General features: G+C 39.2%; 1 protein-coding gene across 1 annotated transcript; it reads right to left on the bottom strand.

Moving 5' to 3' along the window:
- Window positions 1–1,778: 1,778 nt before the first annotated feature.
- LOC119548258 (tyrosine-protein kinase Drl) lies at window positions 1,779–23,316 on the bottom strand. The gene is made up of 4 exons (XM_037855403.1): window positions 22,896–23,316; window positions 3,566–4,895; window positions 2,860–3,156; window positions 1,779–2,722 (listed from the first exon to the last, which is right to left on the bottom strand). The coding sequence occupies exons 1-4, from the start codon at window positions 23,008–23,010 to the stop codon at window positions 2,611–2,613; spliced, it is 1,854 nt and encodes a 617-aa protein (XP_037711331.1). The 5' UTR covers window positions 23,011–23,316; the 3' UTR covers window positions 1,779–2,610.
- Window positions 23,317–23,588: the final 272 nt, after the last annotated feature.

Below are 23,588 nucleotides of genomic sequence, written 5' to 3'. Positions count from 1 at the left end.
ATTTATTTGGTCATGCTGCCAGCGTTTTTAATAACTTAATATCCTTTGTACTCCCCCGCGGGCAGTTCTCTAGTTTAATTTGATTGAAACGCAACTATTCGAGTTTGACCGATTTTGAGCCCTTTGATTGGGGAGGTCCTTTGACTCCATAAATCTTTGTCGACCGCAAGGCGATTTTTATGGATATTAACTGACTACTGGCAATTTGTTTGAAAAGTCAAAGGGATGCCCTTTTTTACCATCGGTGTCACTCGAGTCACGAGTTCGCTGCTCTTTCATCGATATCACTTTGAAGTTTTGAACTTTTAAGAGTTGGTAGAAAGTTTTTTGTTGGATTTGACTGTGTTGCAGATTGGCTACAAAGTACTTTTATGGAACATTTTAAATTTCTACTTAGTATTTGCTTTGGTGTCTATAAAAATCTGAAGAAGTTATGCAAGAAGTATGCAAAATTCAAGTCCATTGAGGTGTGTTTTTTGTTTGTTTTTTTTTATTAAACAAATTGTAATGAATTCTAGTTTAAAAAAAGACTAAATGTAATCAAAGCTTACCTAAAAGATTTGTTTTGCTTGCATATTCTTTTTTACAAAAAGTTATTCTTTAATATATATAAAATAAGACCAAAGCTGGCTCTATAAATGAGAAAATATAAGCAGGAACCACTTTTTTAAATGAACTGAATTTATGCATAAAGCTGCGGATTTGTGACTCTGTATAAACCACTTTCGTGGAGGACTCGAGTTGAGTCCTCGGTGGCATCGCTCTTATTAGCTTTCGATTTGCGTAGTGGCTTTAGCTAAATGCCTGGGTTGCGGGCACGTGCCAAACGAGCAGCCCACTCGGAGCGTTTTTTAAAGGATCTGAGGAGGTGGCAACGGAAGTGGAGGTGGTGGCCGACAAAAACTAGTCTCCCTCGTTGATGGTGTGACGGGCATATTAAAAAGGACGCTGCCAACATCATGTCCCCAGCATGACGTGCCAAAAACTAAGTAGTGTCAGCATGGCAATCAAAAGGCATGCCATGACCTGGGCTTTTCCCTTGTCCCTCTGCAATTCACGTGCAGGTGTGCGGGAAAGGACCTTATCAATGTAGGTACAGTAGTGGCTCCATAAAAAGGAAATTCGTTTTAGAAAACATGTTTTTTTCTAGGGAATTCCAAATTTTATTTTACAGAAATCTAAAAAAATAGACCAATATTAATTTTAAATATTTCAAGCCAAGAACTACTTCAATATGTTACAAAAATGGTCAAGGAAAAAAGTTAAAAACCCTTATTTTTGGTTTAGTAGAAAAAAGAAACCACAAAATGATTGCGAACATTGCTATCCATTTTTCAAATTAATTATAACAATTACAGAAAATAAGGTATATCAAAAATTAAATATATTACCACAATGAAAATGTGTAAAAGATAGTTCTTTCATTCGAGCGATGCCTGTAGCAGAAGGTAGGGGTATCGTCTGCTCTCAAATAGGCAGTTGGTATTACATGCCTTTTGTGTTGCAAAGAGATTGGTTCGGCTGCGTTGGGTTTTGGTTAGGTACACTTGGGGTTGGGGATTGGTTTTGAATGGTTTAGGGAGGGTTGCGGAGGCGGGTAGCCAAACAACACATTGCTCTTAGAGTGCGTTGTTTTAGGCTAAGTGACGGGCGTGGCCGGGCTCAATGAGAATGCCTTACTTACCAGGAGCCTTCATAGAGCGTTTCTCGTACCATTTCCCATTTGCCAACTTGAAAAAAAAGAGCCACCATTTACTTTTGTTTTTAAATATTATGCACGGACGTTTATTGAAATCGTTTTTCTTTTGTGTCTTCGCCATAGAAAACCATAAGAGTAACTTAAGAACTAATGCAAACTGCTTAAGTATATTACACAAAAACTTACAACTCGAGACTGTAAGGGGCGGTAACTTAGGGTTAAGGGTTTTCGGGTCGCTGGTGCTCTAACATTAGATAAATATTTCGAGTTCTTACTAGCACTACGGTTCTTAGACATAAACACACACGTGAATACATTTACATAGATATATGTTTCGGTATCGTATTGTAATCCCATTATAATGACAAACTTGCAACGCTCACTTGGAAACTACGACATATTTTTTTTGGGTACCTATCCTAGCACTGGTTTTTCGTGGGACTCTGATTTTATTGGATCTGCTTTAGCTACGATTAGTATATCAATATTTTCTATTTCTTTCTATTTTATGATGGAGTCTCCTCTTAAGATAACTTTTTACTGGGTTTTAGCTCATCTCGTCGTGAGAACGTGTGTGTGTGTCTTAACAGGGGTTTTCAGTAGGTGTTTATGTTCTGTTTATAATCCTAATTCTTGCATTGAAATGTCACATGTCCTTACTGACTAATCATATAACTAGAAGTTATGCGGATAGAAGGTATCAGGCCGTTTCACCCTCTCTCTTTCTGTTGAATCCATGTTATCTCATAAGTCATTCATATACTTCTGGGGATCTCGTACTAACCCCAATATCTAGGCGCTACCATTTAATATGTCTTTGGGAACAGAGTGGACGACGTGGTCTGCTGGAAAATCTTGCGACGTCGCCTCTTGTTGTATTTACAGGTCTTGGCATGCTTCAGCACCGCTGGTTAAACATATCTGGTAATCTGGGTGTGGAACTCCGATAGGCAGATCTGTAGTTGACTAAACGAGGGTCGCTCGGTTGGCATGGAAGCCCAGCAGTAAGCCATAATGGTGAAGCTGTAAATGAGAAAGGGTTACATGAGTAAGATTAAATTTATTGTACTAAATTATAAGAAAAGAAGATTTAGGTTAACCAAACAAAGTATTTATAACAATCTTAAAAGTAATGAATAAACTAAGGGGACAGTACTTACAGCTCATCAGGGCAGTTGAAAGGCTGGGCCAATCGATAGCCATCCTTCAGATAGTGTTCCATCTCATAGGGATCGATCTCGGCATAGGGTAGTTTACCCAGTGTGCACATTTCCCACATGAGAACGCCGAAGGACCAGACATCACTGCCCTCGTTATAATGCGACTTTTGTAAGGCCTCCAAGGAGAGCCACTTGATGGGTCGGTACTCGCCATCGCCGAGAGAATTATAGTCACCCGGGAAGAGATCGCGACTTAGGGCACTATCTGTGAGTTTTACACGCAACTGATCGTCAATCCTGATGGAGAGAAAACAGATTACAAAATAAATAACATTAAAAGAATTAAAAATTTGCAATGTCTTAAACTTATTGTATCCCCGAAAGCAATATGAAATTAATTTTCTTTCTAACATTCGTTAAAGTAATTATTACTAACATCGTAATAGTAATAGTTTAAGTTATTTTTTATTTAAGCATGCAATTTAATATGCTTTGTATAAAATATTAAATGTCAAATTTTAAATATATATAGATTTTTATATGAACTATGACTATTTTTCTAGTGTTGTGTATAAAGAATTACCATCCCTTAATTATGTAAATCGGATAAACTCATTTCTGAATATGCCTAGAAGTCCCACGCCTTTAACTGTATATTTGTAACCCCATTTTGGGTGTTTAAGTCTTATTATTTAGTAATACTTACACACAGTTTCTGGCCGCAATGTCCTTGTGGATGACGCCGTGGTTGTGCAGATGCTCCATGGCCATGGCCAGCTGGGAGCCCATGAGCACCGTCTGAATTGTGGTGACGCTCCTGGCGTACGACGGATCCTGCAGGAAGCTCTTCAGGTTCCTCACACTTCCGGTGGCGGCATAGAGGACAAAGGGCGTGGCATAATCCTCGATGGAGATGCCCAGAACGGAGAGAATATTCGGATGCGAGGCCTCGTAGAGCATCATGGACTCCTGGAGCAGGAGATTCACTTGCAGCTGGCTGGCGTGCTGGGCCACAGTCTTGACCAATACCTCCTGGCAGTCGTTATAAGTGCCCCGATAGATTCGCCCAAAGTTTCCCTCCTGGACGAGACAGGAGAGCCGGACGCGGCACTTCTGGACTGTCAGCTCTTGGAGACGGCGGTTGAACTCCTCAGGCTCATGCTCATATTCGCGAAAGGGCCGCGTCAGTGTGGCATATGTGGGTGTGATGGTCGATGGGCAGACATAGATCGAATTGTGGGCAGTCGAGGATATGGTGGGCAGTCTCTGGAAGCTGGAGGTCTTGATCAGATGCACCCCATTCGAGGGATGTCGCTTGGAGGGACCCTTGGCACAGTAGGCGATTAGGATGAGTGTGGAAACGAGCACCAGGGCCAGAATACCACCCACAATGAGAGTGACCAGTCCACTGGCGGGTGGAACCAGGTTCTCCCTTAACATGGGATCAAAGTCGCGCTTAGATCCTCCCGAGTTTCCACGGCCCACATTCACCGGCGCCTCAGTGACCACCGGGCGTTGCTTCTCCTTCTCCGGCGACTGGTGTCCATTGGCCACCACATGCTCATCGTTGCGATCCACATAGTGCACATCGCTACCATGTCCTTTTCGCGCCGTCTGCATCAGGTCCACATCGTCATCGTCGTACTCCTCATGCGCACTATCCTGCTCCTCTCTCAAACAGATCTTTTTCCGCTTAAAGATCAGGTTCGTATTGTTGTTCGTGGCCCGATCCAGGATGACCTCCACATTGATGGTGACCGTAACTTCGGCATTCTTGGTGCCCGAGCACTTGAGGGCAATGCCCCAGGTCTGCGGCTCCATGGGCACATCCCCGATACGGGATATATTCAGGATGGGCCGGGGCAACACCTCTGTGTCCGAAGTGGCGATATTGATGCTGTAGGGCAGCGGGTGGTCCACCAGCGATTGCCACGTGAAGGTCACGTCGCTAATGTTCGCCGGCACGGGTACGGCAAAGTTCAGGGCGTAGTCGTTAATGGCACCCTCCCGCACGTAGTAGAGTTCCGCCGAAACTCCTGTAAATAAATGGGAAAAGGGTAAACATATTTAGTACACTCGAAAAAATTACTATATAATGTATCCTTCAAAATATACATAAAAACAAATTGTTTTAAGTTTTACTTATAAGTATTTATAAATACTTTACTCAAAGAAAATGAAAAAAACTTATAAATAATAATTAAAATATTAGGCTATGATTTTGATACGCCTCCTATTTATGAGAATTTGTAACTTATAAACCTATGAAAAAATACATATTTAAGTTGCCTTCCTTAAAAATGTTCAAAAAAGAGTTTGGAACTTTATAAGTTTTCCAACAAATGAAGAAACGATACAAGCTTTTATTAGAGTTCTATAAATGATCAACGAGAATTCTATAAAAATGTAAGTATGTTTCTTTAAAAAGTATCTACAATCGCAATTATCATGAGAATTCAGTTGCATTTCAGTTGTTTAACCTATGTATAAATAGTTTCTTTAAATTTCCAGGGGCATCCAAAGTTTTTCTAAGTGCACTGCTTGTTGCACATCACCTTACGGGCCATGCCAATGATAATCCCATTCAGCCGAGGCGAAATTAATGATATATTTGTGGGCCAAGTGAATCGAAGAAAAACTTTTCGCTCAGTCACTCGACGCGACTGCATAATCAATCACAGGGGATAACAGTTTTCTTCTGCTCATTGGGGGCGTGGAAAATTGATTTTCCTGGAACTGAATCGGGACTCGGGAAATATCTGTCCTTCGAGACACTTTAGTGACATATTGAAGGAGTTAAATGGCATGCTGCGCGCTCCTAAAGTGATTGTCAATTTTCTTGGACCGCCTTGGTCCTTTTTTTTCCTTCATTGTAGACAATCAACAAATAAGTTGGCTAACAATGACGGAATGATGGACGGACTTAAAGACATTGAGCCGTAAAGGAGTAAGGAGAATTTAAAATTTTCCAGCTAAAATGAGGCCTATTTAGAGGCTTACCCACGTCACACCTGCTGGCACCTGTCCAGGGTTTTCCCCGTTCTAACCCCTCTATTCATTCTTATCTGTAAATTGATCAGATAGTTTTGACAGCCCGTGTGTTTGTTCAACCTGCAACTGTTACCTGCCCAAGAATGCATTTTTAATTAAATTAGCCATGCGTTTTGTAGGAAAAGGGATCTCCGCTCCCTCGTTTTTTATTGCATCTGCGAGGCGCCTCCATGGGATACACAATAAATCAATCAAATTATAAAAAACCGAAGGTGGACCCTTGGCTAAGACACGCGACTCCCTCCAGAGGTGGTAAGGAAGGGGGCGTGGCCGAGTGGGCAGGTTAAATGTTCATGCTTAATTAATGCTGATGTTGCTGCTGCTGCTGTGTGTGCGTTGCATGTTGCTGTTGCAGCGTGTTTATTTTAGATTTTTATCGCAGTCGTATCCCGGCCGCAGTTACATTTCATACTTGTACGTTTTATTTTAATTTATGCCACTTATTCCTCGGTCTATTCATGCCACCGGGAGCCAGAGGAGCGCATAAAGCGGTCCGCATTATAAGCACATATATATATCGTACTAATTAGTGGGGCAAACCCCCAGACAAACCCCCCCATCGCCGCTCGCACGCTTCGTTTGCACTCTTGAAAATGTAATTAGTAAGCCCAGCGAGTTGATAGGGGAAAAGGGGGAAAAAGGAAGGGACTTCGAGGTCTAAGGGTAGCAGATATGGGAAACTGTCGCATAATGAACCCAGCTAAGTTAGATAGAGAGCTTGTGATAACTGCAACGCCAACGTGGGTAGGGGGTCAAAGGGTTAATGGGTCTGCGACATGTGAGGTGCAGCTCATTAAACAGAAAAAGAAATGGCTGTTTATACAAAAATATGAGCTCACTGTAAGCTTTTAATTCCTTAATTCTGAATTTATGCAAACCTAAAATTAATGGTTTGGAAATGCTAGCTTCATTTCACTTACTATTTAAGTACCCTTAAAGTTTCCAAAGACATTCATCCTTTTCTTTTTCTTTCAATTTCCAGCAGTCACTCATTCTAACATTCAACTTTGAAAACAATTACAATTAAAATTCCGCAGATGCAAAACTTTGCCCCAACTCCTAACACAATTATAGACAAGTAATAGCAATTTACTTTGAACAACCCATCACCCCGTCCACCCCCAAAACCCCTCGAACTCCCCTCGCGACGCGTTTTGCATTTCAACTTGGTCTAGTGCTAATTAGAGCTGATTGCCCAACAAATGAAGTCGATGCTGTGGATGTGGGGATGCTGCGATGTTGGGATGCTGGGGTGCCAGGTGGCTTGAAGGAAAATCGATTTGGCCAACATCAATCAGAGGGGGAACTAAACGGCGAAGGGCAAATGCCGGGGAGACGGCGCCCAAAAACTTCCACTTCAAGTGCCAGTGACACATAAATTCAACGCTGGGAGAAAAGTAAAAGTTGTTCAAGCTGTGCGAAAATAGTTACCCAAGTGCAGGAAATAAGTCTGTGGGGGAGGAAAAAGCAATTGCTTTTCTCGCTGGGCGTTGATAAAAAAAAATATAAAATTCTAGGGAAAAGAGTTGAGTTTAAGTACACACATTTCTGGAGAATGGAAAAATTTCGGTTGAAAACATATTTTACTATCCAGCAGAGAACTTTCGCCACTTCTAGACTAGAATTTAATATTTTTATAAGACTTCCACTTTAATCTTCAATTTCGCCAAAAAAAAAGATCTCATCTTTAACTCTTTAAGACCCCCATTTTGCAGGCCAATCGAGGGCGATTTGAATTCATAGCACGACATCTATTTAATTTCAATTACAACCCTAAAAATGCCATAGCAAACGCATCAACCAAAAAAAGAGGAAAACTCTTCCACACACGCCGAGAGCTTTAGTATGTGAAAAAAAAGAAAATGACCATTTTTTTGCGCCACCAACTGAATATTTGCCCCGCCCAAACTTCCTTTTCCTTTCAGCAACCCGTCCAGATCCTAATTTATGCAAACCCAAGGCAGACATGAGCGAGATTTCCAAACCAGACCAGACTCAAAACCCCCACCAGATCATAGTGGGTAGTTTGGATATCATTTTATGCTTTCTTAACATATTTTTTGTCATTGTTGGGTTGTTGGTTGTTCGCCCACATTGCGTCATTCGTTGGTCCGCATTTCGTTTCGTTTCTGGGGGGGGATTTCGCAGGCCATAAATCCGAAATTGTCTTTTGACACATGAATATGTTGTGCATTAAACCCAGACAGAGGGACCCAAAGGCGGGCGGCGAGAACCCCAGACGTAGACACCCCCATCGAAAGTCAGACGACATTTTTATTACGATCTGGGTATGGGGTTATCTGCTGAAAGTCCCGCGGCCGATGATGACATTCGGTTGGTTGGGCATTGGCCTAGAAGTTGATGCTGATTTAGGGTCATTACCGCGGGCTTTTCGGCCGTCTAATGGGCTCTGCCATTTCAATCTGCATACGAGGGGGCCAGGCTGGAATTTATCTAAGCCAAAGGCAAGTACATCATAACCCATGCGGATTCAATTTGCTAGCCTCCTTTGAAAAGGAGATTGCCTTTCAGCCTGGGAACTACATGCCCATTGTCCCTATCATGCAGCTTGCAATTCACAAAATTATATGTTAGCCGGCCAGGCTGATTAAATCGGAGGCGAGTCGAGTGGCAAGACGAGAAACTGAGACTCCAGCTAACCATAAAAGGTCAAGAGGAGTCTGCAAAGGGGCTACGCTGAGAAAAATTATTATATTAGCCAAATATAGATATGAAACAACTTTGAATAATTTAAATACATAAATATATATACAATAATATATTAATAATAAATTTCTAATAATAAAGGTAACAAAGTTTTTAATATTCTAAGATAATTCCGTATATAAAAGCCAAACGATATTAAAAATGACTGATTATATTTATTTAGATAGGAAATAAAATATTTGCATGCTAGCTACAATATTAAAAAACCCTTATAACAACCAATAGAATTTTTGTAACTTTCTTTATAAAATATTGTCGAGATGTAGACCCTCTTTAAAAGGAATTTTAAGCAAGTTTTATTTGACCAAAAGAGTTATAAATACAAATTTTGAATTTTATTTGGCTCTTAATATATATATTTTTTAAACAATTTGAAAGGCATTTCTTTCAGTGAACAATTGGCCAAGGAAAGGTAATTTTTATGCCCGAATGGCCATGATTCGTGCCCGGCTGCGTTGGCCCGACATTTGGCCAAGTCTTGTCTGGCCAAACAACTTTACTTCACCCGGCTGCGATCCACGGAGCGTCAGAGTGTAAGACAAACAAGCCAAAGGACATGTGAAGTGACTGCGACTGACAGTGTGATTCCCATCCCGAATACCCCCCATCCTGCGAATCGACCAACTCTGTGGCGACTTCATCCAACGTCCAGTAGCTGCCAAGTATTTCTATTTGTATTTCATCGCCCCGCTCGAGCAGCTGCAATTTATTTGCCTTGGTCTTTGAGTCTGTTCTGTTTCGTTCTGTTCTGTTCTTTTCTGGCCTGGTCTTTATGCCATGGATGCTGTGGCTCTTCTTATAGTTATGGCCTTATATTCCAGCCTGCAGCTCAGACGCAATCCCATCGTGTGTTTTCCCTTACATTATCACCTCGACGAGGCTCGGCGATGGATGCTCTCCTCTGGCCAAGACCATAAATTCCGCGCAAGAAGGCGGGCTGTGGTGCATAAATTATGTTGCCAACTGTTGGTGGATTTCTATGACAAAGCCCATAAAAGAAACGCATTACATTTATGGCATTTGCCTGGCCTTGGCCATCGGCATTGGTAATGGGAATAGGAATGTATTGCAGCCTGTCTTGCCATAAGCTTCGTTAGCTGATTCTCGTTCTTCAATTAAAAATGTAAATTTCCCAGGTATTGCAGCAAAGTTCTTAACTAGTTGAGAGAGGATAGTGCCTTGAAAACTTGTGCTCCTTAAGGAAGCCTTTAATGATTTTTGAGCTATCTTCAGGGTAAGTGTTAATTAGCACATCCTAGCCCTAGAAACGTTAAAGAAAGGTCTAACATTGGAAACTATTAAATTTAATTGCTGTACAGCTAAAGGTTTTTTAATGAACTGAATTTTAAAAGCCATAAACATTTTTTAAGACAAAAAAAATAAATCCGTGCTTAGAACATTTTTTTATGACGAAAGAAGAAAGTAAGATTTCAATATTTTGAGGCCCATTTACTTTTAAAAGAATCCATCGATCTTAAAACATTACTTTAATTTTTGATTAGTTTAGATGTTATAGTTTTTTTAAATTAAAGAAATTGTTTAAAAATTCTGCAATTGTTCCCATGGAATTGACCTCCAAAGCTTTCAAGTTATTTTATCTTAGAGCCCCCGTGAAGCAAATTCTGAAGCACACTTAAAAGGACCTCTCCTGACTGAAACCCATTTGGGTCAAGGCAATTAAACAGCTTAATTATTCCGCCACTAATCGGTAATTAATCTAATGCCTGAGCTACTTGGCTGATATCCAGGAGTAAGTAAGTGAGCACTTGGGCAGGTGCGCAGTAGAACCGCAAATGTGAAGTTGGTACATGGCTGAAAGTCCCCTCCCCTTTCACCCCCATTAAAGGCGTGATTGGGAGTGAACTGAACTGGAGTGTAGTCTTATTGACTCATAAAAAATCAAAAGGAGCATTAAAAGGCGAGCTCTTAAATTTAATGTGATTATCTGGAGAAGTTAATGTGATTATTATCCGAGCGATAGCAACCGACACCTGGCAAAGACAACGGGAATCAGGGTATAGATGTGGCAACACCCACCTACATCCATCAGTCCTGCCTCCGGGCACCGCCCTCGACAGGGATTTCTGCCACAGTGTTGGCCATTAAGTTGCCACTGGTGCCAAGTTTTCTTTCAATTTCTCGGGGTATACACTGAGGGAAAAAAATTTATAATTCTTAATCCTTTTATACCATAAAATACTAAATAAATAATACAAATTTAAATTGATTTCAATCAGTTCCTAACAAAAACTCAATTTATTATAATGTTTATATTATATACATGTATATTTTTACTACTTTTTTTAGCCTTTAGAGTGTATCATTTTGATATCTATATTTCGAAATGCTTTTAAAAAATACTAAAAATACTTAAAATATACTAATTGATATAGGCTTAAGTACATACAAATTGGAATGCTATTATCAATTTAGAATTAAGTTAAGTAAGTTAGAATTAAGAATTAAGAAAACCAATTAAAATTTTTCTATAAATATATATTTTTGTACCTCCCCCCCAATTCTCTCTGTGTTTCGACTTTTTGCCCTGGCTGCATTGCGTGACGTAATGAAATTTTTATCACCTCTGGTTGAGGGATCTCCGAATCCGTCTGTATATCGGTGTCTAGGCGCTGTCATAAAATTTATGGTAAGTCATAAAGTGAGGGCGGTGGGTCGACCACCAGGAGACAGGCACTGTTAAAATGGTTAGAATGGCTGGGTTGGGTTTTTGGGGGCTTTTTCCAGAGTGGCACAGGTGGCACCACCTACACCAGGCTCTGCCCTGCGGTCTACGGCTGAGTCTGCTCGGGTCAGCTCCTAATGTGCGTTGTGGATTTGGATCTGCATGCAGCTTCCTCCATGGGTGGCCAACAGCCAACTGCCCGCAGTCAAAAGACAAAGTCACATGTGTGGATGTTTGTGTGAGTTAAGTAAACAGCAACTTCCTGTGCTGAAATTTCAGTTCAGCCACTCGGGTGGGGCCCAACAATTTATGAACAATTTTTGACAAGGCAGTCAAGAAGCAGCCCAAAATTTTGGCCAACGGCGGAGCCTCCTCGGGGCATCGTTGAGGGCCGGGTCTCGAGCCCGGTCCCAAACAAACAGGCAAAGAGGCGGATCGTCAGGGAGCGAAACGCACATATTTTTCAATAGCACCCCAGGGATGCGGTAATTTATGACTCTGACCGAGTGAGGAGCTACGTAGTCCTTAGCTCTTGGACCCGTACTATTGACTTTTTTGTGTATTTTGCCCAGCAGCTGGCGGCAAGGCAAGGCAACAAACAAATAAACAGAAAACAAAAAACAAAGGGCAGAAAGGCAGAAAGGCAGCAGGAAGAGCAGATTAGCATTGTTGCATTGGGTGTAGGCGTTGGTCCCACTGAAATAGACATTGTCACCCATGCCCCCCCAAAAAATAAAAAAAAATCGCACCAAAAAAAAGTAACACCCCGAAAAGTTTTCAGCTTTTGTTTGTTTCAAGTGTTTTTTGGGTCAGGCAAATATATCTACATACATGTATATATATATTTGGGGTTTTGTTTTCATTCGCCGTTGAAAAGTGGTTGAGGCTTTATCATCTTGTAAACGTGACGATGCAGAAGGGGTCAAAAAATAAAACAGAAAATCCTACCGAAAAAAGTGTAAACTTTACCACACACGAAGCTAAAGCTTTTGTACGCTTTTTCCCACTACTTTTCTTTATTCTCTTTGGCGGTTTGTTTTACTCATCAAGTCCGGTGGATAAGTGGAATACGGAAAAAATACTTATATATATGTTAAGATCTGTGTAATTAACACAGCTTAGCGGTGAGATAATTGTGTGTGGGGGTTTTTAAGTAATTTACAGGATGTTAAATAAATGTTTATTTAAGTGGTTAAATGGTAAGCATTATAATGATGTACCATAAAAACAAGAAGGCGAAAAATGTAAGCGAACTAGGTAATTGGGTATACAAACCAAAGTGTACAAAAAATATTTAGAACCCTTGTTAAATGAGTAAATTAGTTGCTTGGCAATGAAAATTATATTATTTACAATCTCAAAAGAGGAAACCATATCAAATTCATTCATAAGACTGCTACTTTTACGCTCACTTAATAGATTTCCATTTGAATACATTCATTCACTTATTTATTCATTGGTCGACACCCCCAGCTTATCCCACATTTAAATATGTTAATGACAATGTTGCCAATGGCCACTCACCCTCCAGCTACCCGACATTTCACGCTCCACACCGAAGAAAACCCAGTCTATAAGCATTGTACAATGTAGATACATATATATAATAAACGAAGAGGGGAACAGACATGATAATAACCGCGACTAATTCACGGAAGAACGCAGAGCGAATTGCATTCGCCGTGGAACGAATCTGGCAAAAACCCCTCGCCATTCCCCATTCGCCCCCATATTTTACCCTCGTGGTAAATCAAATTTATAAATATTCCGTATCATCGCTTAATTAAACTTAAAATAAACCGCAGAATAATCAGGATTCTGCTGTAGTTGCCCTCTTTTTCACTCTTTACGTGCCATGTGGACTTTTCATTGGGCGTGACAGGAAAATTACAAACGCAGATGGAAAAAGATCTCTTCACTGTCGTCGGATTGCAGACATAAATTATATGGATATGGTCAAATAATACCCAAAGGAGAGGGGTACACATAATGTTTGGGTTATTTCGATTAGCGCGAAATTGTTGGGGAATGATTGGCGGCACATGTCCGAGGGTGTTGAGTTCCATCATCAGTGACTGACAGGCGGTTCCAAAAAAAAAAATATAAACAAGAATTGGGTCAATCGAACGCACTGCAATTTCGGAAATTTCGTCGATAGTGTTTGTATGAGTTATGGGATTTAGTTTGTGCACGCTTTTGGAGGAAAGTTTGTTTTTTATGATGCCGAAGAAATACGCTTGGAAGTTTAAGCTGCTTTGCAAAAGTTTTGTTAAACGTGTTAAACTTTGCAAATAAAATGGTTTTATTCATGCTTCAACTTTTGTTTAAGGAATTTTTAAAAATTTATAAAGTGCAGAGTACTATGCATATTTAAAAATCGAGATCTCTGTAGTTTCTGGATTATAAAGCTTTAAAATCGCTATATAAAACACAGTTCTCTGGATTATTAAGAATTAGATATTATTATTATATTATATTAGATTTTCTTGCTGGAAGGCAGACTTTGGTATTTATTTAATCTTAGCTGGGGATTGCATTAACTATTTTATTACGGGCTTTCCCCGGAGTGGTTCCCCTTCCCATCTGTTAGTTTAAGTTTGGGATTATCCCCCCCGAAAAGAAACTCATTACGAGGCCCCACATGCATATCGTTTTTTTCGGCACTTAAGTGCTCCAGAAAATGGTTAATTGCCATCCATGTTATCAGGACACAAGCAAACACACACACACACTCTCGGCCAGATGTGTTTTCATAGAGGGAAAGTCCCCCACTTTCCCATATTTTCCTATCTTTTCCCCGTGCGTGGGAAGCTGGTGCCACTGCATCTGTGGAAGCTGGCTTGCTGTGCGGGCGTGTGAAATTTTCCAATAAGCTGCATTCGTGAAATATGTGCTTATGGATTTTTGTGCTGGAAGCAGATAATTGTGCGGAAAGTAATTAGCATTTTGTTAATGGATCCCTGACAGACCCATAATACGCTTCATTTAGGCAACTTTAGTGCTGAATTGCTCCTCGGCATCTCGTTGATTATCGATTGGCCTTGGCTCCCTTTTCTTTTTATACATACATATATTTATCAGACCCATCAGATTCGATTCCCACAATCAATTTCGAGTATCAAATGGATGCCACACACGCGTCGTCATTTTTTCCCTCTTCCTGTCGGTGTCCTGAATCTAAAGGAGTAGCGCGAAGGCACAATAGCGGCCAATGAAAAAATTAAATACGAAATAATAAAAAATAATTTACGGGCTCATTACGAGAGTCAGGTCGAGATGGCGAGGGGTGGTGGGTAATCAAGGGAAAAGGGAGGGCCACAAGGCGCCCGCCGGAATTTGCCAGCAATAAAAATATGGGAAGTACGACAGTGGTATGAGTGATATGGGAAATGCAGAAGAGAAGAAATATGGACAGAAAAAAAGGTTTTAAGAGTTAACTGAAATATCAATTTTGATTTTATGCTCTTTAGATACTTTAGTACAATCAAAAAATGTTGAATATTTACTTTTAATAAATGGTAGTTTTAACTATAAGATAGCATTAGAAAATAATATTTTGTGAATGAAATTTAATTTAATAAAAACATGTTTAATCATAATATTATTATAATTTAATCTAAATATTTTGTGACTTCAATTTTACGAATTTTGTAAACGGAATATATTAAATTGTTGTCAAAGGACTTATTCTAAATTTTATTTGATGTATGTATATACATGTTTGGAAATGTTACAAAGAAGCTAAGGATAAGACCAATGGTTAGTCATAATTAGACATGTTTGCGAAACCATAGTGTAGATAAATGAAAACTGTAATATATTGTATTCATATTTTATTTGTTAAGTCTTTTTATGACAGAATAATAATATAATACTAAAATATTTGTATTACTAGGTAAAGATACATTTGACAAGGTTATTATGTGTATTACTGAGTTGAGATATATTTTTATAGAGGCATTCAAGAAGGTATTTTAATAAAAGGATAAAAGATAATAATGAATTTCGTTCTCTTCCATTCAAATAATATATTTCTATATCATTCATAAAAATAAAAAATAAAAATTACTAGGTTAGACAAGATGTATTTAAGAACGGATTTGTATGTATATTACTGAGTTGAGATATATTTTTATAGGGGCATTAAAGATGGTAATTTTATAAAAGGATAAAAGATAATAATAAATTTATTTTTCCTCCATTCGAATAATATATTCCTTTATCTTTCATAAATTATATCTTATAGGACTGACATTACTGAGTGGAGATACATTTTGTTAGGAGCTTTATAAACCTGTTTATTTCCTATTGAACACCACTGTGCCACTGTCATCATTGGTAATGTCGGCCTGCAGTTTGCCTGCAGGCGAAGGCTTCTGGCCGTGCTATGCACAACCACATCCCCATCCACATCTACCCCTGCCACCAGTGGTTCGAAATAAAGCACTCAACGCGGGTAGCTGGCAGGGATGAAAGGAGGATGAGGAGGAGGAGATGCCCTTCCTCGCCAGGGGTGGCTGTCTGCCGGGGAACTGGCTTTGAGACCCTGCTTCAACACCGGGAGTGGAGGCCACGGCGTGCTCAAGTGCCGGGTCCGCCTGCTTTTCATTCAGGCCGTAGTGCCGTCGTTTTCCCTGCCTGCAATCCTGGCTGGCATTTCGCTTCCGGGCGAACGTATTCCCCCGCCACCCCGTGTGTTTGCATACGCAGGACGCAGGACGCAGGACGAGGGTCAGGGACAGGGACACCGAATTGTGATTGTGGGGGAGCTGCTGTTTGCACCACGCATTTCTGGTCCATTAAGTAGCGAAGGTAGAAGGCCGTACTCCTCCCCATCCTCCTCCATTTGACATTGTTGTGTGCGACTTTTCTCACTTTGGATTAAAGAGGTGGAGGGTTGCGATGCGTACCTTCATAGGTATCCACTAGATACAATTGCTTTTTGGCCAGCACGCGTCGCGTGCATTGGCCTTTGTTTGTTTAGACATTTTATTTGCAGCTTAGCTGATGCATTTGCCGAATGAAAAGACAACCCTCTGCTAATCACCCATCATGATTGTGGGAAAGTGATTTTGCCAGCAGCTTTGCCTTAATTACCCTTGAGCGGTATTTTTTTTGGTTTGCCCTTAGGTTATTTGATTAGCTTTTCGTGCAAAGGGTAAGATGATTTGGGCATTTTCCCAAGGATTAACATAAATCCAAGAGGCTTTTTCTTTGATTTAATCCCCACACGCAATCGAAATTCGCTTTTGTGAAAACTCATGAATTATTTCCAGCTGCCCACATGTGTTTGCCATCAAAATCCGCCGCATAATGGACGCAACAATTTGTCTAGGCAGATAATTGCCGGAAGAAGACAAAAAAAAAGCTGAAATCATAAAAACCCAAATGATATAAACTCCAAACGTAATAAGGGAAAAAAAGCTCAAGTCGACTGGAAGTTGTGCAACTCATTCACATGCCGCTTTTTGGGGGTGTGAGAAATTGGGCGGCAACGGAAAACTCTCCCATTTCGTGTCTGACCGCCACCAATCATGCAAAAATCCAAAAAGAAGGAAATGCAACCGAAAATGGAACCCCCAGCAAGAAGTCCAAAAGAACATAAACAATTGAAACTGATTAAATTAATTTGATAACAAGTCCGGACTGACTGACAGACCGAGCATTGAAGCACTTTAGATATGACTGGGGAAACTCAATTTTTCTCTGAGGGGGTGAAAATGGACTTGATATGTGAAGCACTTTGGGGAATTCGTGGCGTTGCTAAATTGGAATGTGAAATATGATTTTAATTTAAATAAATTTACTTTAATTGAAAGCCGGATAAATGGGCTGGCCCAAACCAATTACAGATAGTTTAATTTGGTTTCGTTTTTTCTTGGCCTTTTTGGGGGCAGTTGATTGCCATAAATTATAAAGATTGACATGGAAGTGGGCACTTGAATAAGTTCATATTTTTATTCAGCTTGATTTCTTTAATTTTCTAGCTCCTAACCTTTTCACTTTTTTTTTGCAAATTTCCTGCTTTTAAATTGTTTAAATATTCAGGACAATCTGTGTAACTTTTCTATAAGCTCTTTAAAAACTAGTGGCCTTAAAAGCTTCTCTCGAATTTGCGTATTTTAGAGGGATAAATCAAAATTATCATTAAATGTTTATGGCCACTGGCGACGATTAAGTTTCCATAGCCAATAAATTATAATAAACATACAAGATAATAAACGGTTTATTTATATGTTGGTATAAAATCCGATTATATAATATATAAAGTATGCTTTAAAACTAAAACATTAAAGCTTTTGAGAGTTTACATTGAGAATTAACTTAATTTATGTACATATTTAAAATAAATTTCATCTCAAAAAGTAGATTATATAAAAAACTTTCACAATTTTGGGATTGGGAAATCTATTTGTAGGTGTGGAAGCGTGATGATTATGATTTCTTGTTATTATTGTCACCCATAAAAGCTCCTGAACCATAATTAAACAAACATCAACATCCGCAAATCATTTAGTGATTTAATTAAGCGCAAGTGGTGGCTTCAATTACGAAGGCGTGGTCACCTAACCATAACCGATTTTTTTTGTGTTAATGTTGCATAGCAATGTTTATGCAACACACGGGGGTGAAAGCCTATAACAGCACAATGACTCGTCAATAATAGGGGGATTGGGATCAAAATGCACATAGAAAAAATAGTATATAATGTGATACTTAATATTATTAAGAAGATTAAGTCTTTATATGATTCATTATTACGTAATCGGATTTGTTTAATAGTTTATTAGTTAATAGTCTCAGAAAATAATATATAAGCCAACTATAAACATCAGAATTATAGTTCTTATTAAAAAGGTAATACTTTTTTCTTTTATTTTGCTATTTAAAATTTCATTATTTTTAGCAATGCACTATTTGTGACACATAACCCTAGTTTAAGGTCCAATAGATGTAATGCCAGTGACACGTGAGTAGCATTCCCAGCTGGATTTAGAGTGGCAACAGATATTTCTGGCCAACTCGCAAATCGCTGCACATGCTGTTGCCACAAAAGTTGCTGTCGCTGTTGTTGCAGCATTGGATGTTGCTGCTGCTGTTGCCACCGCGGCTGCGTCATCGTCCTTGTCACTGCAACAGCAGCATCGACTTTTCTGCCTTCCGTCCGTGTTGTTCATTTGCCAATTACGCGTTTAACTCTGCATGAAGCCAGACATAACAACCTGGCAACTGGATGGATCAGTACACCCAGAGAAAGTATCTCACAATGTTGTGAACTGACGATCTTAAACTTTAAATTATAAAAGACGCTTGCCTTATAAATATTTACCAAGAAAATAATATAATTATTAATTCATATTTGCCAGTGATAAATAACAGGCAGATAATAAATGAGAGAAACTGACAAGTAATTATAATTTGTAGATTTCTGTTTGATCCTTGATGGTCATACACATTTTCTTATATTTTTAATAACTCACTAAACTTATTTAAAAAAGTCATAGGAACCTAGAAATTTTAAATCGATATGTAAAATAGTAAACAAACATGGTAGGTTGCCATGGCTTTTCGAAATAAATAAAATCCATTCCGTTAGTAGAAGATTTAACAAGTGTCATGGGGCCATTCCAAACGATTTAAGTATTAGACCCAAACCAAAATATCACCTTCGCAAGTAATTTTTTTCTTAAAGGATTTTTTTTTGGTGTAGTTTTTGTTTTTTTTCCGTGTAGACAGGAGACAGGTGGCAGGGGGCAACGACAACCGCTTGTTTATGTTGTCGTGGCAAGTTGGCAACACATGCCGCACGCTCGGGCAAATCTAATGCCTTCGATTCCAACTGCAGCATTAATTATTCCGAGGGTAAAACATTTTTGGCCACGCACACAGAGATTTCCCTTAAGTTCTGAGCTCCCCGGTTTACCGGGATGCTGATGATGCTGCCGCTGCTGCTCTCTAATTGAGTTCACATTACTTGCCGAAAATATGTTTTGTATTTCGGCCAAATGTTCTTTGCTTTTATTAGCCAAACGTGAGTTGGCAACAATTTCCATTGTGCGCCGGAAAATCATGTTCAGTTCGAGATGATGAATCTTTTGGCCCGCGCCAGTTGAAAGTGTCAAACCATTTAGAGAGATGGGGTTGAGATTAGCAAGTGTTGATAGACAGACCCGAAACGTGACTGGCAATGTCCGTGGGTTACGTGGATCTAAGGATCTGCTCAGACAGCTGCCAGGGATACAAAGTTGGGCAACCCTAAAAGCCCCGGTGAGCCAAGTTTGAGGGAAAAGTTTTTCAACTGTGAAAATTGGTTTGGTGTTATGGGTACAATTTTTGGGTGGCTCTAGGAGTACGATTTTAATTGGTTTTCTAGGTTTCAGATACATTTATTCCATACATCTAAGTGGATATTTATAGAATATGTTTTTTAAAACAAAACGAAACATTGAATTTAGTATTAAAGTCCGTAGTCCAAATTATATATAACTCGAAAGATTGAGATCGGATAGTTATAATAATAATAATTATTATAAAGCATATTTTTAGTAAAATACTATTTCACAATATTAAGACGTTGAAAAGGTCTTCTATGTTATGTATTTAATACAAATCCAATTGGGTTGTCTAAGATGCTCTAAATATTAGGGGTCTGAATAAGTCGATCAAAAATAAAAGTTCCTATCAAATGGAATTAGTTATATCTATCTCAAACCGAATGTCCAATAAAATCATACTGTCTACCAATCATCTTTCCTTTCATTATCTCATGGTGTTCCCAACTTTTAACCATCATAATTTTCGCCCACACCTGGCAACTTTTGATCATCTTTCAACCAGACCCTTCTGGTCACTCATTGCAACCGCAAAATCCATCAACTGCACCGACTTTACATATCCGCTCATTTCGCTAACGAGCTGAGCCACCAAACCACCGAACCAAGAAGACAGCACCACGCCCCCTTTTTTGATCCACACCTGACATGGTTTACATAGAGCCCAGCAATTTGGGGCGCACTTTGGGATAAAAAAAAAGTGGGTGGCTGTACGGGTATGTGGTGTGGTATTTTATGGCTTACTATGCTATATGGTGTGGATGTTAACCTAACGAACAGTGAATGCCATGCCGCAGCTGCAAGTGCATAAAACTCTTCTTCGGGCGATTCTCCTTCACTTTGCTAGTGCTGCTGCCCGGGTTGACAATTTAATTGATGTGCACTCACACAAAGGCTTTTGAAGCGACCGCTAAAAAAATAAAATAAAATAAAATAAAGGTGACACCTAGCTGGCGGATCGAAAAGTAGTTCAGGCATGCAACCCGCTGTCAGCGTTGAATAATTGGAGTGGGTGTCGTCACCCGAAACCCACCCAGCACCCATTTTCCACATTCTCCAATCCCGAAAAAAACCCCCCAGGGGAAAGTGCAATTGGAGGAGTCAGGAGAAAAAATGAATAGCGGCCACCGCTTAATGGGTTTTAATTCTGATTTCGTTTGACATACGGCTGACACAACTAATAAATTTCCCGGGGCCATGTCAAGTGGAAAGCCTCAACTGGCCATCCATCCCCATTCCATCACAAAACCCATTCCCATCCCAACCACTTGCCATACCACCTTTGATTGATTGTCTGCTGGCGCTTTTAACTGATGATAAGGTGTGAGAGTAGGAGTAGTCAAGAAGTCAGAACCTGGTATATAGAACCCATAACCCAGAACTCGAATCAAACATGAATTACGACGAGTGGCAAGCGGTGATAAGCGACTAGATAAGCGCCTGATTAGCCCTGCACTATAGAGCAAATATTTACCCAGTTATTCACAAGTGACGCGATGCAATCTGTGGACCCACTCCAGAACTACAGAACTCTAGAACTCTAGAACCCCTGACGCCCATCAATCACCCGGCCTGTTTGCACACTCACAAACACGCGAGTGTTGTAAATTTTACAACATAATTTTTGATAATTTTTACCCTATCTCCAGCTCCCGATCCCACCTTGTACTCCCTATATGTATATATAAACAAACACTTTGCATGTGTTTTACGATTCCACATGGATTTTGTCCCAACACGGCCACCCTTTCCTTGGGCTACTGATTTATTTTTTATATTCACTGGGTTGTAAATTCTTTGTCTATGCTTGTGACACATTGTAAAACAATCTTCCTCACTTTTATTAGCTTGGCAATCTTTTCTATGGGATTATGTGTTTTTTTTTCTGGTCGAAAATAGCTTGAGTTGAATGGGATGTGGTAGAGGGAGGTGGAAAGGCATAAACTGGGAAGTAGATTAAAGGTACTTGGGTTTTGGTTTGAGGCTATCTTAAAGCCGATTAGTTACTCAAGTGGAAACTTCGTTATTAGCTGGAGATTAACAAATCAGTTTCGATAAGAACAAGAAATCACTCAATCGAATAAAAAGATTAAAGTAGTTGAAAATAAAATTAAAAATAATAGCGTTTTATTATTTTCCTTAAGTTTACAATAACAATCAGCACCAGTACTTTAGTACTAATTAAGAAATTACACACAAAAAAACTGTTAGGTAAGATTTAATTAAATGGTCCCAACCCATAGAATAGTTCTTAACCCTGTTTTACAGTTGACTAACTATCCGTGTTGGTCCATCTTACCCATACAATTTTTGTCTGTGTACGTTTAAGGCTATATTAAACCGATTAGTTTGCTCAAGTGGAAACTTTGTAATCAACTGAAGATAAAAAAATCAGTTTTGACAGGAATAAGAAATCAATCTTAAATCTTTTTTTAAAAATAAACAAAAAAATAAAAATAACAGCGCTTAATTATTTTACTTTACTACCAGTTAAGCAACTAATATGCAAACACACTTTTGAAGAATTTTTGACCATAATGCTTCAAAAGATATACTATGTTATTTTAAGAAAAACTATTACATTTTATGTTCCTAAGATTTTAACAAAAACACAATTTTAATAGTGTTATAAATGAGTTATAAATTGTTATCAAAAAAAATTCTTATTTATCATTGAATTCTTTAATATGAATAAGTAATATTTTGATGAGAAATCTGTATGATAACTAAATAAAATTGTTAGTGAATTTGTTTTCGGAAGTTCTATTCGGTCTAAGCAAATTGACCGTTTAAGAAAATCTGTCTTCCAAAAACGAAAACACTAAAATATTAATTGACAGAAATTTTAAATTTTGATGAAAACTCAACAAATTAAATTAATTTGGCTTTCTTATTTATCAAGTTAAATCGACCAATAAATTAAAACAAAGAACAAGGCAACCATTTTAAACAAATATCAACATTTCCGAATAAACTGTCCAATTTGGCACAAGAAAATGCGAAAGAAAATTCTTAGCTGCAGGCCAAGAAACAATTAAAAGCATATATTATTTACAGGAAAAATGAGTAAATAATCCAGGCAAATCTCTGCCTATTTGCCCAAAAGCCAAAAAGAAAAGCTTGTCTTGCCATAAATCAAATTCAATTTTAAGTCGGACGCACACAAAAGTGGCAAATAATTGGCCAGTTAATTGAAAAACCATGGAGCGACTTAGGCTTAGAGAATTTCCCTGCCAACTTACCGATTAAACGCAACACCTCGTGCAGATTGAGGAAAATGTTTAGATGAGCCTGACCGCTGGCGATCAGGGTCAAAAGTAATCCGATTGTCAGGAAATTGCCACGGCTGCTGGCCATTTTTTGATTGGATTTCTACCGATTTAATCGCAATAGGAGTTTGAACAGAGTTTCGTTTTTCTCCGATTAGGTTTTTCTTTATTGGCACTCGAAAAACAATTTTATTTTTACTACACTTTTGTCGTTGGTTTAAATCCCGGTGATTATTATTACAGGAATTATCAGAATTATTTGTCAGAGCATTTGGCACTTTGCCTTCTGGCCGGGAAACTCAGGCGCACATATTTCCCAATCAGCCTCTGCACCCGTTTTTCCTCGCTTTTCTCGCAGTTTTCCGCGTTCGAGTCCCGTTGATCCGCGCACCGTGACGACTTTCCATTAAATGTCCAACGGATAAACAAACAGTTTGCCAAGAAGCGAATGGGTTCCGCCGCGTGTGGGTTCTGTGGACCTCTTGTGGACCTCTTGTGGACCCATTTGTTCCCGAATGGTTATGCGCTCTCGAATGGTTTTCAGAGAGTCGAGAGAGTCCGTGGAAACACAATCCACAAGAGAGGAAATTTAAGGGGAACATGTAAGTACTGGCCAGTACTCTATTTGTTTTTTCTTTATCATTAATATATAACCTAACAAAAATC

The sequence above is a fragment of the Drosophila subpulchrella genome, chromosome 2L, assembly GCF_014743375.2.
Source record: "Drosophila subpulchrella strain 33 F10 #4 breed RU33 chromosome 2L, RU_Dsub_v1.1 Primary Assembly, whole genome shotgun sequence".
NCBI lineage: Eukaryota > Metazoa > Arthropoda > Insecta > Diptera > Drosophilidae > Drosophila > Drosophila subpulchrella.
Note: the sequence above shows the minus strand (reverse complement) of the source record. Positions and strands in the feature narration are given on the sequence as shown.

Excerpts from the sequence above, each read along its gene's own strand:
- LOC119548258 (XM_037855403.1), bottom strand. The coding sequence starts at position 23,010 with ATGGCCAGCAGCCGTGGCAATTTCCTGACAATCGGATTACTTTTGACC. Across the intron at positions 4,896-22,895 it reads CGAGGTGTTGCGTTTAATCG|GAGTTTCGGCGGAACTCTAC; the intron begins GTAAGTTGGCAG and ends ATTTATTTACAG. Across the intron at positions 2,723-2,859 it reads TTCAACTGCCCTGATGAGCT|CTTCACCATTATGGCTTACT; the intron begins GTAAGTACTGTC and ends TCTCATTTACAG.